General features: G+C 43.4%; 1 protein-coding gene across 1 annotated transcript; it reads right to left on the bottom strand.

Annotated features, from left to right (window-relative positions):
• Positions 1-799: 799 nt before the first annotated feature.
• LOC306746852 (scavenger receptor cysteine-rich type 1 protein M130-like) lies at positions 800-15,227 on the bottom strand (the record flags this gene model as incomplete). The annotated part of the gene is made up of 12 exons (XM_079229831.1): positions 800-901; positions 995-1,077; positions 2,285-2,608; positions 3,919-4,056; positions 4,650-4,934; positions 5,027-5,350; positions 7,555-7,839; positions 7,932-8,255; positions 8,801-9,085; positions 9,178-9,501; positions 11,254-11,538; positions 15,185-15,227. The coding sequence occupies 12 exons, from the start codon at positions 15,225-15,227 to the stop codon at positions 800-802; spliced, it is 2,802 nt and encodes a 933-aa protein (XP_079085957.1).
• Positions 15,228-17,277: the final 2,050 nt, after the last annotated feature.

Here is a 17,277-nt window from a genome sequence, read left to right as displayed (position 1 = left end):
CGGTTCAAGGCAGCGAAGGGGAAGAACACCTCCTGTCCTGGCAAGGAGAGTCTCCAACGCTGAGACTCTCTACTAATATGAATGTGTCCTCTCTTAAATATCTGCCCTATATTAACCCACGCTTTTCTCTTCGCGGCCTTCTGGGACTCAACTTGGGCCCAGCAACCTGGCCCAGCGCCAGTCGCCTGGTGGAGGCCTTTGCAGCTGTGAGCGGGCCCTCGCTCCAGCACGTCGGGGGTCGCCGCCTCGTCCGGCCGAGAACATTTGCCCGCCAGGAAGACGTTCTCGGCTGGGCGAGCCGGCGACCCGCACGTCGGGGGGACGTGCTGGAGCGAGGGCCCGCTCACAGCTGTAATTTATTAGTATCATTTGACTGTTTTATTTTTATACCCATCATTTATTTAGTGTTTTTTGCTATAATAAAAATAAGTCTTGCAATCTGCACTTTGGTTGAAGCTTTATTATTTCTTATATGACTTTGAATACAAGCTCTACACATTATGATAGAAATGGTGACATGACAATGACAATAAGTTGATATCAAGTCTAGTTTTCAAATGAAACTTTATATCTGAGGTGTTTTCAGCAGGAACCAGTGGGCTTGGAGCTGAGAGCCGCAGACAGAAAGTCAGAACGTATGAAGAGACCAACACTTTGTTATAGCCGGTTTTTCTTACTCTCAACAATGTCATATCATACTCCAGCCTTCTAGTTTAAAGGGAACATGCGTATAAAATTGAGCTGGTGGTGGTTGTGTGATAGAAATCCTTCTGGAGGTGAGATGAGCTCCTCGGAGGAGCTACTCTGCTCCCTGAGCTTCTTCTTCAGCTGCAGGAACACCCAGGTTATAATCATCCAACTCAATGTCCTCCTGTCTGCCCAGCTTCTGCCCCCTGCTGGCCTGGAAAGACATGACAGCACAGTCCTGTCAGTTCAGTCAACACAGAAGGAGTGCTTCATTTCAGGCGCTGGTCTAAACAACAGTGTGTCATACCTTGCAGAAGCAGTAGAGGGCAGTGTTCACCAACAGCAGAGTCAGCAGCAGGACGACAGCTTTGATGATGAGAGGTGTTGGATCTACTCAAACACATGACATTCATCACATTGCACAACATCATGAGTCCAACAGCTTCCATTGAACCTGAGAGCTACACTCATTTACACATATTACTCTTTATGTTTACTTCATATTCACTGTTTGAATCAGAGACGTTATATAAGAAGTGGACGGAGTCGCCGTGGCCGTCGCCATCTTTATTTTATGCAACCAGTGAAGGAAGTGACTATATCCTGACCGAGGAGGAGTCTCTCTGGTACCTCTTAATCACCTTGTAGCCCCGCCCTAAAGCATACCCTGCTGTATGGTCTATTATTTGACTCTAAATGGATGATAATTTACTAAATGGGCGGGACTTAGTGAAGAGTCAATTGAAAGTATAATCGCTAACATTAACAACTGCCTCAGCGTTTGGTCACCAGGATAACCCCGGTTCTCTGAGTGAGGTATCTGAGCACACCACCCTTCTTGATTCTGACAGGTGGAGGAACTACACTTGAAAATGGTGAATAATGCTACGTTCACACCAAAAGTGGTGCGAATTTTCGCAACCCTTTTTCGCGTGAGTTTACTCGCTCGGCTTTACGTGGTAAATTCGCTTTTTGCGGCGGAAAGGGGAGTGGCTTATTTCTGTGGCTTATCTCCGTGAAAACAGTTACCGTTTCCGCCATCCACCATGGAAATAACCACTAGTTCTGCTTTATACTTGTTGTGGAAATTCCACACCCGTCGGAACATCAAACGCCCCCGTGTCTGGGTTTATAATATTATCCGTAGTCCAGAAAGAGCGTCTGAATGAAGCCGCTTCCAGCGCTACCAGCAGCAGTTTGATTCAGCAATGGCAGTCACACGAATCTTTCGCAATAATTGGAAATTTGCGTTGTTCGCAACCATTCACGTCTGTGCATTGACTTTGCACGCAATCTACACGCTTGAAAAATTCGCAAGGCTTTTGGTGTGAATGCAGCATAAGGAGCTAAGGGTGTCATGTGGTGGCAGTGGAGCTTCAGAAGGAGCTTCAGTTCTCAGAGTAGCAGAGTTATCCTGGTAACCACTCCTGCTCTGTCCTTCAGTACATAGTTAGCTGTGGTCATTTATAGACTTTGTTTAGTTACTTTGTGCTACATGTGTAACACAATGACAGGAGTCAGTGTCATTCCAGAAACACCAACATGCATGGACTCTGTTGTCATCTTCCCCAAACCTGCATGTAAACAGCCTGCTTACCTGAGACAGTGAGAGATAGCAGACGGCTCTCAGAGAAGTTATGAGAAAAACCAAAGACGTGATAAACGCAGCTGTAGCTTCCTTGGTGGGCGGGCTCTGCAGCAGGAAACAGGAAGTAGGCAGAGTGATTGACAGCTGGCTGGGTGTAGTTGTGAGCTGAGTTGGAGGAGCTGAAGGTGAGCTGGAAGGAGCCTCCTGGGTACTGTGGCTGGGTGGAGCAGCAGATGGTGAAGGTGGAGCCCCTGAGCACCTGAACCCCCTGCTGGTGGGCCTCGGAGACCCCGTCCATGGAGGACACGGAGATGATTGGCTGAAGCAAGATGTCTGTGAACACAGAGAGATGATGAAAGTTCACATTCAAAGATGTTTAAACTGTCCTGTTTTCACTGCTTTGTCTCCCTTGTATTGTTATGTTAATGTCTTCTCTCTTGTCTTGTATTAGAGTTCTACAGGGTGATGTATTTCTGTTGGCCAACAGGAAGTCATCATCACTGGATCCTTCCACAAACAGCCAATGGGATTCTTCCATTTGATTTTGGATTATTACATAAAATAATCTGTGTCAAAGAAACGATTATTATTCTTCCAGGTTTAGTTCATCAAAATATTCTTCACTCATGAACTTTAATGATGTTTGAAGTCTATAAAGGAACTCCACCATGGTCACATGACTTCACTTCTCCATCACTAAGCTAAAGCAGGACTAGTGTTCTAGTGAGCACGTTTAGTCGTCTCATACAGACTCTTTAAGATTCACCGGAGGGGCGTTCACTGACCTGTTTTATATCAGACAACTAAACATGTCTTCAATGTTTTGTGTTAAAAACAGACCTGATTTTCAGACATTCAACCAGAAACACATTCAGAAAACAGATTTGAGACGAGGGAACAGGAAGTGTTAAAATGCTAAAGGACGTGACGTCACCACAGACAGACAGGTGCGTTGTCCTGGATAACTTCACAGTTCAGTCCAATGGAAACCTACTGACTGTCACTGTGACAGAGGGGGAAATATACTGGACATATTGCTGTCAGAGATGATGTCATAGATGATGACACTGATGGGGTTACCTGAGCAGGTGAGATTCAGGATGGAGGAAGAGAAACTGAACATTAAACACTCCCTCAGAGCAGATCCAGAGTGAACACAGCTTTCGTCGATCAACCACACAAATATCGGTGAGGACTCCTTTCTCTCTCTCACAGAAACAGCAGAGCCACAGTCCAGATCTCTACAGGCAACAGCTGCTGCCTTCAGGGTCCAGTGAGAACCATCTACTGATCTCCAGTCTCCTTGATGTTTCACCTCCAGTGATCCTGCACAGCGACTGGCTCCTCCCACCAACCTGACAGGTTCTGAACAGAAAGCAGAGCGTCGTCAGTAAAGAACAAAGTGAGTTCCAGGAGAACAGAGATGAAGCAGATCAAAGCTGCAGCTCCTCTTCTACCTGAGCAGGTGAGTCCAACAGCTTTGCCAGGTGAGCAGGTGTTTCTCTCTGAGCCTGAGCTTCTACAGTCCAGGAGAGCAGACTCATGGCCTCCACACTGGAACTCTTTGGTCCACATTGGAGCCTCCACTTCTCCATAGAGCGCCCCCTGGAGGACTGAAGGAGCGCCACAGCCAAGCTCTCTACAGACCACCTCTGCATCCTGCTGGTCAAAGTCCTCTTCACACACGGAGGACCCCCACTGGGTAGACTGGGTAGACTGGTTAGACCTCACCTCCAGTCTACCTGAACACAGACTGGTCCCATTCAGCAGCCTGACAGAGTCTGGAGAGATGAGAGAAGATGAATGAGAGAGATAAAACACACCAGACACTAAATAACATTCTGTCTTGTATTTCTGAGAAGATCTGTGACACAGAATACAAATCTGTTCATAAAATGACCCCTAATGTCTAGAGAGATGGAGCTGGACACTCTCCTTGAGGAGGGTCTCAGGGTGAAGGCGGTGTGGAGATACTGACGGGCCCCCAGCTGAGCTGAGCTGCTCTAAGTTGTGACCAGTAGGTCAGTGTTTTCTGTTATGGTGGAGAACAAAGAACCTGCTGGTGTAAACCAGTGAATAAGAAAGCTGGCCAGCTGAAGGAGGAGTCCTTTCAGGCTGGTTGGACCAGAGGACTCCTGAAGCAGCAGATATGTAGGTTTCATATATATATATATATATATATATATATATATATATATATATATATATATATATATATATATATATATATATATATATAAAGATATCTTTGTTCATTCAGCACCTGATTTAATGAGGCAGCAGCTCATCAGACAAGTCTGCTGTCATTCTAGCTGGTACATGTGTGTCAACCTGGATACATTACTGTCATAGATGATGTCACTGATGGGCTTACCTGAGCAGGTGAGATCCAGAACTAAGGAAGAGGAATCTGATGATGAACACTCTCTCAGAGCAGATCCAGAGTGAACACAGTTGGAGTTGATCCTCCACACAGATCTCTTTGAGGACTTCTCTCTCCGTCTCACAGAAACAGCAGAGCCACAGTCCAGCTCTCTACAGGCAACAGCTGCTGCCTTCAGGGTCCAGTCATAATCATCTACTGGTTTCCAGTCTCCTTGATGTTTCACCTCCAGTGATCCTGCACAGCGACTGGCTCCTCCCACCAACCTGACAGGTTCTGAACAGAAAGCAGAGCGTCGTCAGTAAAGAACAAAGTGAGTTCCAGGAGAACAGAGATGAAGCAGATCAAAGCTGCAGCTCCTCTTCTACCTGAGCAGGTGAGTCCAACAGCTTTGCCAGGTGAGCAGGTGTTTCTCTCTGAGCCTGAGCTTCTACAGTCCAGGAGAGCAGACTCATGGCCTCCACACTGGAACTCTTTGGTCCACATTGGAGCCTCCACTTCTCCATAGAGCGCCCCCTGGAGGACTGAAGGAGCGCCACAGCCAAGCTCTCTACAGACCACCTCTGCATCCTGCTGGTCAAAGTCCTCTTCACACACGGAGGACCACCACTGGGTAGACTGGTTAGACTGGTTAGACCTCACCTCCAGTCTACCTGAACACAGACTGGTCCCATTCAGCAGCCTGACAGAGTCTGGAGAGATGATAGAAAATTAAAGTTCATTGTCTGAACAACAGGACCACAAACAACTTTCTTCATTTATAAAAAGATTTGTCTTTTCTTGATCTGTTTCCATCAGTAATTGTATCAATAAATCAATAATAAAAGTTAGAGTAATTTCCATTCAGCCATGTGGGCCGATCATTCCTGAGTGTCGGGTTTGATGAGTTATGCCATTTACATTTCCCTTGAAACATCCAGCCTAATACATTTATTCCAGTCTTCAAGAGAAACCATAATCATATTCTGGTTATTTAATAATAACGGCACAATCAGAATTTGAAAACATACATACACAAATAATTCAGAAATAAGACAAACTTATTGAGCAGAAATCGATCCAGGACACAGAACACAGTACAAATACCACACACTGTGTATAAATACTCAATGTAGTTTATTAACAGGTAATAGATAACGTCTCCACTCTCACAGTGGTACAGTTATGATTACTGTGTCTTTATTAGTATTAATACCGTGATAATAACTGTCTTTATTAGTATTAACACAGTGATAATAACTGTGTCTTTATTAGTATTAATACAGTGATGATTACTGTGTCTTTATTAGTATTAATACCGTGATAATAACTGTCTTTATTAGTATTAATACAGTGATGATAACTGTGTCTTTATTAGTATATGTAGTAGTTTAACACCATTAAATCAACTGAAAAGATTATATGATCATTTTTCTAAATGTTTGAAGTGGATTGTTATTGGAATGTTAGCTAAAAACTGTCCGGACCAGGAAACACTTCCGTTACACTGATCATGTGTGGACACAAACTCTGTCAGTCTCTCCAGCTGTTAAAGCCAACTGGCAGCTGATCCAGTTGTGATCAGCTGTCAGAAACAGACGTAGCAGAAACGACAAGTCCTTTCCTCTGAAGAGTCACGTGACACTTCAGAGGAAAGGACTTGTCGTTTCTCTTAAAACCTACTTCCTTGTTTCCTTCGTCTCGCCATGCATCCCTGGTGGAGGGACTAAGACAGACACAAGTGAGGGAAACAGGGATGCAGTTAAGAGACTTGGGATGTAGCCCATGTGATCGACCAGCAAACTACGTTGGCTCAAAACATAAATATATCAAAAGTCAAAAGATCTAAAAGTTTACATATTTAGTCAGACTGGGAGGAGAGTTCTCTTTCTGTTGACTGAATTAAAACACCACCCGTCTTACCAAAGTAGGGAACTTTGGAGCGGCTTTACAAAAGGATTCGTGCTGATGGGGTCCTCGTATTGTGTAAATATGGAGACTTTTCTGGACTTCCTTTATTAGCATGTAGAATTCACCAGCAAGCGTTGTGGTGAAACATGTTAACATAAAAGAAGGAGGGATGTTGCCATGGAGATTGTGAGTTCTGTTTGGACCAGGACTCGACAGAGCCATCTTACAGTTATATTCTGAGCAGAGGAACATTGTTGTTGAGATTCAGTGAGACTTTCTGAATCTTTCATTACATACAGAATATGCACAGCCAGACTACTAGTGGCTTTTGGATTCAGCGTTTCTGACAGATCTCCCTTTACTGTGCAACCAAGCTGATTAATTAAGAGCTGCAGGATTATGATGAGCATGTCATCAACAGGATCAGTGAAGGAAACACGTTTGAAAGATACAACTGCTGTCAAGTAGGATTTAGTGCAGTGAACTTTCCTCACATGCAGACAGAACAGAAACATCAGGGGAAAGACAGCTTGACATCAATGAGGAGCCAGATGAGAACTTCAGAAGAGCTTCACTGAGAGCTAGATAGTATCAGTGTTCCACCTGGACAGCTTTGCTGCTGAGAAAGAGATTATCTCACTGCAGATTTACATTGAGATCAAATCAAGGGCAACATCTGGCATGAATGAAGAGTTATGGGACTTACTGAACACAAGTATCAACACTTCAGAAGATGTGCCTTGAACTTGATGAAGACATATGTATCCACTTCATCAATACCAGGTGCTGAGCCAGTAGAGTTAAACATGCAAACAAGTCTTGTTTGAAAGCAGACAAAGGGGAATCTAATGGTACACCGAATAAGGAAGCGACAGGTGAAGGCTCATGAAGGGATAGAGCCACCTCAGATAGTTTTATAGACAGATTCACAGTATGTAGATAGGGAGGGACTGAACCAAAACATATTAATTAGATTGGCACATGATGATGTCAATGATGGGCTTACCTGAGCAGGTGAGATCCCGGACAAAGGAAGAGGAACCGGATGTGATACACTCTCTCAGAGCAGATCCAGAGTGAAAACAGTCGGAGTTGATCCTCCACACAGATCTCTTTGAGGACTTCTCTCTCCGTCTCACAGAAACAGCAGAGCCACAGTCCAGATCTCTACAGGCAACAGCTGCTGCCTTCAGGGTCCAGTCAAAGCCATCTACTGGTTTCCAGTCTCCTTGATGTTTCACCTCCAGTGATCCTTCACAGCGACTGGCTCCTCCCACCAACCTGACAGGTTCTGAACAGAAAGCAGAGCGTCGTCAGTAAAGAACAAAGTGAGTTCCAGGAGAACAGAGATGAAGCAGATCAAAGCTGCAGCTCCTCTTCTACCTGAGCAGGTGAGTCCAACAGCTTTGCCAGGTGAGCAGGTGTTTCTCTCTGAGCCTGAGCTTCTACAGTCCAGGAGAGCAGACTCATGGCCTCCACACTGGAACTCTTTGGTCCACATTGGAGCCTCCACTTCTCCATAGAGCGCCCCCTGGAGGACTGAAGGAGCGCCACAGCCAAGCTCTCTACAGACCACCTCTGCATCCTGCTGGTCAAAGTCCTCTTCACACACTGAGGACCACCACTGGGTAGACTGGTTAGACTGGTTAGACCTCACCTCCAGTCTACCTGAACACAGACTGGTCCCATTCAGCAGCCTGACAGAGTCTGGAGAGATGAGAGAAGATGAATGAGAGAGATAAAACACACCAGACACTAAATAACATTCTGTCTTGTATTTCTGAGAAGATCTGTGACACAGAATACAAATCTGTTTATAAAATGACCCCTAATGTCTAGAGAGATGGAGCTGGACACTCTCCTTGAGGAGGGTCTCAGGGTGAAGGCGGTGTGGAGATACTGACGGGCCCCCGGCTGAGCTGAGCTGCTCTAAGTTGTGACCAGTAGGTCAGTGTTTTCTGTTATGGTGGAGAACAAAGAACCTGCTGGTGTAAACCAGTGAATAAGAAAGCTGGCCAGCTGAAGGAGGAGTCCTTTCAGGCTGGTTGGACCAGAGGACTCCTGAAGCAGCAGATATGTAAGTTTCATATATATATATATATATATATATATATATAAAGATATCTTTGTTCATTCAGCACCTGATTTAATGAGGCAGCAGCTCATCAGACAAGTCTGCTGTCATTCTAGCTGGTACATGTGTGTCAACCTGGATACATTACTGTCATAGATGATGTCACTGATGGGCTTACCAGAGCAGGTGAGATCCAGAACTAAGGAAGAGGAATCTGATGATGAACACTCTCTCAGAGCAGATCCAGAGTGAACACAGTTGGAGTTGATCCTCCACACAGATCTCTCTGAGGACTTCTCTCTCCGTCTCACAGAAACAGCAGAGCCACAGTCCAGCTCTCTACAGGCAACAGCTGCTGCCTTCAGTGTCCAGTCAAAGCCATCTACTGATCTCCAGTCTCCTTGATGTTTCACCTCCAGTGATCCTTCACAGCGACTGGCTCCTCCCACCAACCTGACAGGTTCTGAACAGAAAGCAGAGAGTCGTCAGTAAAGAACAAAGTGAGTTCCAGGAGAACAGAGATGAAGCAGATCAAAGCTGCAGCTCCTCTTCTACCTGAGCAGGTGAGTCCAACAGCTTTGCCAGGTGAGCAGGTGTTTCTCTCTGAGCCTGAGCTTCTACAGTCCAGGAGAGCAGACTCATGGCCTCCACACTGGAACTCTTTGGTCCACATTGGAGCCTCCACTTCTCCATAGAGCGCCCCCTGGAGGACTGAAGGAGCGCCACAGCCAAGCTCTCTACAGACCACCTCTGCATCCTGCTGGTCAAAGTCCTCTTCACACACTGAGGACCACCACTGGGTAGACTGGTTAGACTGGTTAGACCTCACCTCCAGTCTACCTGAACACAGACTGGTCCCATTCAGCAGCCTGACAGAGTCTGGAGAGATGAGAGAAGATGAATGAGAGAGATAAAACACACCAGACACTAAATAACATTCTGTCTTGTATTTCTGAGAAGATCTGTGACACAGAATACAAATCTGTTTATAAAATGACCCCTAATGTCTAGAGAGATGGAGCTGGACACTCTCCTTGAGGAGGGTCTCAGGGTGAAGGCGGTGTGGAGATACTGACGGGCCCCCGGCTGAGCTGAGCTGCTCTAAGTTGTGACCAGTAGGTCAGTGTTTTCTGTTATGGTGGAGAACAAAGAACCTGCTGGTGTAAACCAGTGAATAAGAAAGCTGGCCAGCTGAAGGAGGAGTCCTTTCAGGCTGGTTGGACCAGAGGACTCCTGAAGCAGCAGATATGTAAGTTTCATATATATATATATATATATATATATATATAAAGATATCTTTGTTCATTCAGCACCTGATTTAATGAGGCAGCAGCTCATCAGACAAGTCTGCTGTCATTCTAGCTGGTACATGTGTGTCAACCTGGATACATTACTGTCATAGATGATGTCACTGATGGGCTTACCAGAGCAGGTGAGATCCAGAACTAAGGAAGAGGAATCTGATGATGAACACTCTCTCAGAGCAGATCCAGAGTGAACACAGTTGGAGTTGATCCTCCACACAGATCTCTCTGAGGACTTCTCTCTCCGTCTCACAGAAACAGCAGAGCCACAGTCCAGCTCTCTACAGGCAACAGCTGCTGCCTTCAGTGTCCAGTCAAAGCCATCTACTGATCTCCAGTCTCCTTGATGTTTCACCTCCAGTGATCCTTCACAGCGACTGGCTCCTCCCACCAACCTGACAGGTTCTGAACAGAAAGCAGAGAGTCGTCAGTAAAGAACAAAGTGAGTTCCAGGAGAACAGAGATGAAGCAGATCAAAGCTGCAGCTCCTCTTCTACCTGAGCAGGTGAGTCCAACAGCTTTGCCAGGTGAGCAGGTGTTTCTCTCTGAGCCTGAGAGTCTACAGTCCAGGAGAGCAGACTCATGGCCTCCACACTGGAACTCTTTGGTCCACATTGGAGCCTCCACTTCTCCATAGAGCGTCCCCTGGAGGACTGAAGGAGCGCCACAGCCAAGCTCCCTACAGACCACTTCTGCATCCTGCTGGTCAAAGTCCTCTTCACACACTGAGGACCACCACTGGGTAGACTGGGTAGACTGGTTAGACCTCACCTCCAGTCTACCTGAACACAGACTGGTCCCATTCAGCAGCCTGACAGAGTCTGGAGAGATGATAGAATGGTATTCATTGTCTGGTGTCTTTTATCGCTCTTTTCCATCTTCTGTCTTATATTTCTGAGAAGATCTGCGACTCAGAATATAATTATGTTTAAAAAATGACCCCTAAAGTCTAAAGCGATGGGGGTTGGACTCTCTAAGGAGGGTGTCAGGGTGAAGCGGTGTGGAGATACTGACAAGCCCCCGGCTGAGCTGGTGAAAGTTGTGGCCAGTAGGTCATTGATTTCTGTTATGGTGGAAACCAAAGAACCTGCTGGTGGATAAGAAAGCTGGCCAGCTGAAGGAGGAGTCCTTTCAGGCTGGTTGGTGGTTGGACCAGAGGACTCCTGAAGCAGCAGACATGTAGGTTTCATATATAAAGATATCTTTGTTCATTCAGCACCTGATTTAATGAGGCAGTAGCTCAGACAAGTCTGCTGTCATTCTAGCTGGTACATGTGTGTCAACCTGGATACATTACTGTCATAGATGATGTCACTGATGGGCTTACCAGAGCAGGTGAGATCCAGTACGAGGTTAGAGGAATGTGGAAATAAACACTCCCTCAGAGCAGATCCAGAGTGAACACAGTTGGAGTTGATCCTCCACACAGATCTCTCTGAGGACTTCTCTCTCCGTCTCACAGAAACAGCAGAGCCACAGTCCAGCTCTCGACAGAAAACGGCTGCATCCTTCAGTGTCCAGTCAAAGCCATCTACTGGTCTCCAGTCTCCTTGATGGTTCAGCTCCAGTGTTCCTGCACAGCGACTGGCTCCTCCCACCAACCTGACAGGTTCTGAACAGAAACAAGAGAGTCGTCAGTAAAGAAAGGTATTTAATTCATAAAATATAAAACTAAAACTTGACTGCTGATTCTGCTTCATTGAATCTTTCTCTTTCTTTACCTGTTGATGTGTGAATTCCTTCAGTCTGGAGTCCTGGAGAAATAGACACATATTTATTGTTTGAAGTAAATGTAAAAGAATTTTTTCTGTACGTTTTTTCTATAATTATAATTGAGCTACTTCATAATAATTAAATTAATCTCTGAGAATGGGTTAGTGGAGAAATCAACTGTGTACTTTAGAATATCAGCAGTAACTTAATGCTGCGGCTGTGGTCATTTTTGCTGAGGAAGGTTTCACTGAGTGAAATGACCCAGAAATATCTAAGAGACCGCCATGATAAGAGCTGTTCAGATTCTCTAAATGCAAAAGAAAGGAGCTTCAATGCTTCCTTCATTAGCATAGGAAACACCGGAACTTCCTTTACGAAAGGAAAGGAGATAATTCCACCCCACAATTCCTACATTTAAAGTGACACACCATTCGGCCGTTCACGAGAACAAACAGTCACAAAGACAAATGGATGGTATGGCTGGATGGCATCGCACTGGCATCCACCACCACCGTAAGGAATCGCTGAGTTATTTTTGACCAGGACCTGTCCTTTGGTTCCCACGTGAAACAAATCTCAAGGACCGCCTTTTTTCACCTACGGAACATCTAAAAAATCCGGCACATCCTGTCTCAACGCGATGCAGAAACGTTGATCCACGCATTTGTTACTTCAAGACTGTATTACTGTAACTCCTTATTATTAGGCTGCTCCGGTAAGTCGTTTGGGTCTCTCCAGTTGATCCACTGGCTTCCTGTAAGATCGAGAATCATATTTAAAATCCTTCTCCTTACCTATAAAAACGGTTTCTCAATTACGTTTGACCAGAAACGTATCTCTTCCCTGACTGATCATATATCACTAGAACGGTCCACCAGGCAGGGATGTGTTCTTTCATTGACTCCATTTGCAATTGTTATAGAGCCTCTGGCACAAGCAGTTAGGCAGAATAAAGACCTTAACGGGATAAAGGTTGGAAAAGAAGAACACATCATTGGGCTTTTTGCAGATGACATTATATGTTACTTAGAGGAACCTGACAAATGTCTGCCTATATTAATAAACCAACTTGAGACGTTTGGCTTTTACTCTGGATATAAATTGAATTTGTTAAAAACTGAGATTTTAACACTAAATGACAAACCATCCGAAACTATACAACAAACTCTTAATTTAAATTGTTGTTATAAAAGAATGACATCTCGAGGTAACAATAGCAAAAAGTACTGAGGATCTATATAAAGCCAACTATATTAAAGTCGATCAGGACAATAGGGAAAAAATGTGATAATTAGAACCATAATAGAAGCCTACAACCCAAAGAAATATAGAAACATATCAACTGTATATCAAAATCTGATGGAAAATTTAGGAAATACAAAACTGTATGTCAAACTGAAATGGAACAGGAACTTGGTGTGAATATTACAGAGGATGAATGGTTGAATATTTAGAGGATGAATGGTTGAATATTTGGAGGATACAACATTCCTCAACATCTGTGCGAATTTGGAGAGAACACTGTTGGAAAAATCTAATTAGATTATTTATTACTCCCCAAATTACAAACAAAATGTCCGTCTATTGATCATCCATGCTGGAGGAAATGTGGGGCAGTAAATGTAAAACACTCCCATGTATTCTGGCTATGTCCGGAAATTGTACAGTTCTGGGGAAATGTCCACATGGTTATTGTCAAAATTCTGGACTATGACACACCTAAATCCTGTATGTTTCTCTACTTTGGTAATGAGACAACAGACACTGTGTTAAGGGAAGACAGATCTAGCAGTTAGTAAAAAGGCTTTTACAAAGAGATGGCACACAACAGAACCACCATCACAAGATGGATGGTTGAACATTGTGAGTGAAATATATGAGATGGAACCGTTAACCCACAGAATAAGAGGTCAAGAGAAGCAATGTCGTGACAAGTGGGAGAAATGGACGATGTTTACACATCAACAATAGAACAAGATGAGAAACACTTGAATGTTTCTCAGGATTTGTCATGTTTTTGAGAGGACAGAGCAAACCAGAACCTTTTTGTTATAGTTATTATTGTTTGTTTTTCATTTCTGTATATATATATATAGGTTTTCTGTTAACCATTAGCATAACTTGGAAATGTTTAGATATTTCAATAATCCAGTAAACCTGCTGAAAAACTACAAACGCTACATTGCTGTTGCTGCAAACTGCTTTAAAGTGATCAAACTGCTGTAAAGTGATCAAACTACTGTAAACTAATAAAACTGCTGTAAAGTGATCACTGACATATTGATTTTCTCTGGTGTTGTCCTGCAGCCTCAGCCCTCACTCTTCTATCTGACTTACAGAAGCTTTGATGAAAGGGTTAAACTGGACGAGCTCCGCAGTCTGAGTCATGTTTCTGATTATCATCTTTTCAATCAGCATTACAATTTTAAAACACTATCAAGGCAACACTTCTTTCATAAACTATTGCATATTATTATGATCAGATGATCTTCTGCATATAAACCATAACAACATAAAGGGATATGAGACATTGTTAGTGGATAACGTATTTAATTCAGCATGTTTGAAAGTTTAGTAGCTTTGTGACAATCCCTTGTTTCACTTTTATATTCCTTCTTTCATTTCTATTCCAACATTGTTAATAAAGTAATACTATGAACCAGGTTGTTTATGTTGTTAATAAAGTAATAATATGAACCGGGTTCTTTATGTTGTTAATAAAGTAACATTTTAAAGCGGGTTGTTTATGTCGTTATGACCCAACACTGTAGAACACGGGCAAAGTATCTAAGATGAGCTTCTTTGTAGTCCATCTCCTGAACATTGTAGTTTCAACGCTGCAGAACGACGTCACTAACATCGCCTGCCGTCGCGTCATAACTACGTCGTTAGTGAAAGTGGAGTCGGATCCTCTAAACACAGAGGTTGTCTTTTCATCCTCATGAATTCTCCTTCCCATCTTTCCTTGACCTCGTGACATTTTCCACAGAGGTCAAGGAAAAGTGGTCAGGGTTAGACGTTAGGTCATTTTTTGACGATTGTGCCGCAGCCAGAGTCACTGATCTGTATCGCTTCCTGTCAAGGAGTCTGAATCTATGGCGGAGGCTTCCACGAACAACCAAAAACACTGCACAGGGAGATAATTACTGAATATACATTGATTACAGAAATAATAATTCACTACAAATATTAACAATAAGTTATGATTTGATGAACATTTTAGGGATTTTAACTTGAATGTGTACAATTTTACAAAGTTCAGTGCACATCATCACGTTTTATCAACTAAGAGGATACTTCTGTCCTTTTTTTTAAAAACATGGTACTGCATGGTACCATGCAGTCAATTAATGAGACTTACATCATTTATTTTTCTGTAGGAATATATATATATATATATATATATATATACCTCTTTCATTTGATTGCAGTAATCTTGAAAGACGTGACAAAAGAACCTTACTGTGTGATCTGTTTGTTCTCTGGTTTAAAGACCCAACAGAAATACTTGAATGAAGCACATCGTCTCTAAAGCAGAGTCCTACCTGAGCTCCACAGCCACAGCAGCAGCATCAACAGGTGATCCATGCCGTCTGTTTCTCTGCCCGTCTGTGTGTTGTCCTCAGTGTATATCTACATACAGGAAGAGGTGGAGCTCTACTGATGGGTTAGTTGTCTTTAGTTTTAGTGAAGAGTCCTCGTCTGACTCACATGATCAGGTTCTTCTGTCGACCATGTTTACAGTTTGACCAGAGGATCAGACACTTTTTCACACTGGTGTCTTTGTTCCCCCTTTGGTCAGACACAAATCTGTTTAGCTATGGTCCTGTACAGCATGTGGTGTCATGGAAGTAGTATAGTACCATAGAACTATAAATCAATAGAGCAAGATAATTAGAAATGTAGGTAAAAGTCATTTTGAGTCTCTTTGAAGTCATTTTAAACCGTATGTAGTTGTTTTGAGTCTCTTAAGTCATTTTAAACTTTTATTTTTTTTAGTGTCTTTGAAGTCATTTTAAACCAGTTGTGGTTGTTTTGAGTCTCTTTGAAGTTGTTTTAAACAGTGTGTGGTTGTTTTGTTTCCCCGGGGTCTCCTACCAGTTGGACGTGCCTGGAAAACCTCTAATGGAGGCGTCCAGGAGGCATCCTGACTAGATGCTGAACCACCTCAGCTGACTCCTTTCGACACGAAGGAGCAGCGACTCGACTCCAAGCTCCTCCTGATGTCCGAGCTCCTTACCCTATCTCTAAGGCTGAGCCCGGCCACCCTGCGGAGGAAGCTCATTTCGGCCGCTTGTATCAGAGACCTCGTTCTTTCGGTCACGACCCAGAGTTCGTGACCATAGGTGAGGGTTGGAACATAGACCGACCAGTAAATGGAGAGCTTTGCCTTCCGGCTCAGCTCCTCTTCACCAAGACGGACCGGTACAGCGCCTGTTTTACAGCTGCAGCCGCACAGATCCGTCTGTCGATCTCCCGCTCCACCTTACCCTCACTCGTGAACAAGACCCCGAGATACTTGAACTTCTTCGCTTGGGGTAGGGAGTTTGTCCCCATCTGGAGGGAGCAATTTTAAACCGTTTGTGGTTATTTTGAGTATCTTTGAAGTAATTTTAAACCGTATGTAGTCGTTTTGAGTCTCTTTGAAGTTGTTTTAAACCATTTGTAGTTGTTTAAATTCTCTTGGAAGTAATTTTAAACCGTATGTAGTCGCTTTGAGTCTCTTTGAAGTCTTTTTAAACCATTTGTGGTTATTTTGAGTCTCTTTGAAGTTGTTTTAAACCATTTGTGGTTGTTTCGAGTGTCTTTTAAGTCGTTTTAAACAGTTTGTGGTTGTTTTGAGTCTTTTTGAAGTCGTTTTAAAACGTGTGTGGTTGTTTTAGTCTCTTTGTATTCGGTTTATGTATCTTTGTTGACGTTTTACGTGTCTTTTTGGTTGTTTTACAGCTCGTTGTGGGTTTTTCAAAGCTTTTGTAGTTGTTTGGAGTTTTATTGCTGTTGCATCATGTCTCTGTAGATTTTTTTTTTATTATTTGTCATTTTGAGTATCTTTGTAGTTGGTTTATGTCTCTTTTTAGTTGTTTTAAGTCTTTTTCTCACTGCCTTTGCCTTTGTTAAATCAGTCCATTTAAAAAGGATATTTAGACTGGACTTTTCAAACCTCAAACTTTACCAGAAACTGCTGACTGATTGCAGATCATATGACTGTTTCCATGACAACCAGGACATGCTGAGATGTTCCTACCAGATTAATGCTCTCAGTATCCTGTTATTATGTCCGGTACATGTTTCAACATCAGCACAGAGACATTCAGAGGAGACATGCAGCTGCAACCATAATAGTACAAGTTGATGAATCTATCAGTTATGTTTTAAAGTAATCAATCATTGAATCTATAAAAGTTTGTTTGGTTTTAGAGTTCAAGTCCTGATCCAGACCTCAATAAAAAGGTCCCCAAACCTAATTAAACTTGTATCCCGAGCCAGTTCTATCATAATGAATTTGCTCCAGTCCAGGTCTTCTCTTTCCAGCTCTTCAAGAGAATTCCTTTGGCTGCGACCATTTCAAACTTCCACCAGTTTTCCGTACATTTAAAAGCTGCAACTGAGCATTTTTATTGTAATCCACCTCAAATTA

Source organism: Taurulus bubalis (genome assembly GCF_910589615.1).
Source record: "Taurulus bubalis genome assembly, chromosome: 14".
Lineage (NCBI taxonomy): Eukaryota > Metazoa > Chordata > Actinopteri > Perciformes > Cottidae > Taurulus > Taurulus bubalis.
Note: the sequence above shows the minus strand (reverse complement) of the source record. Positions and strands in the feature narration are given on the sequence as shown.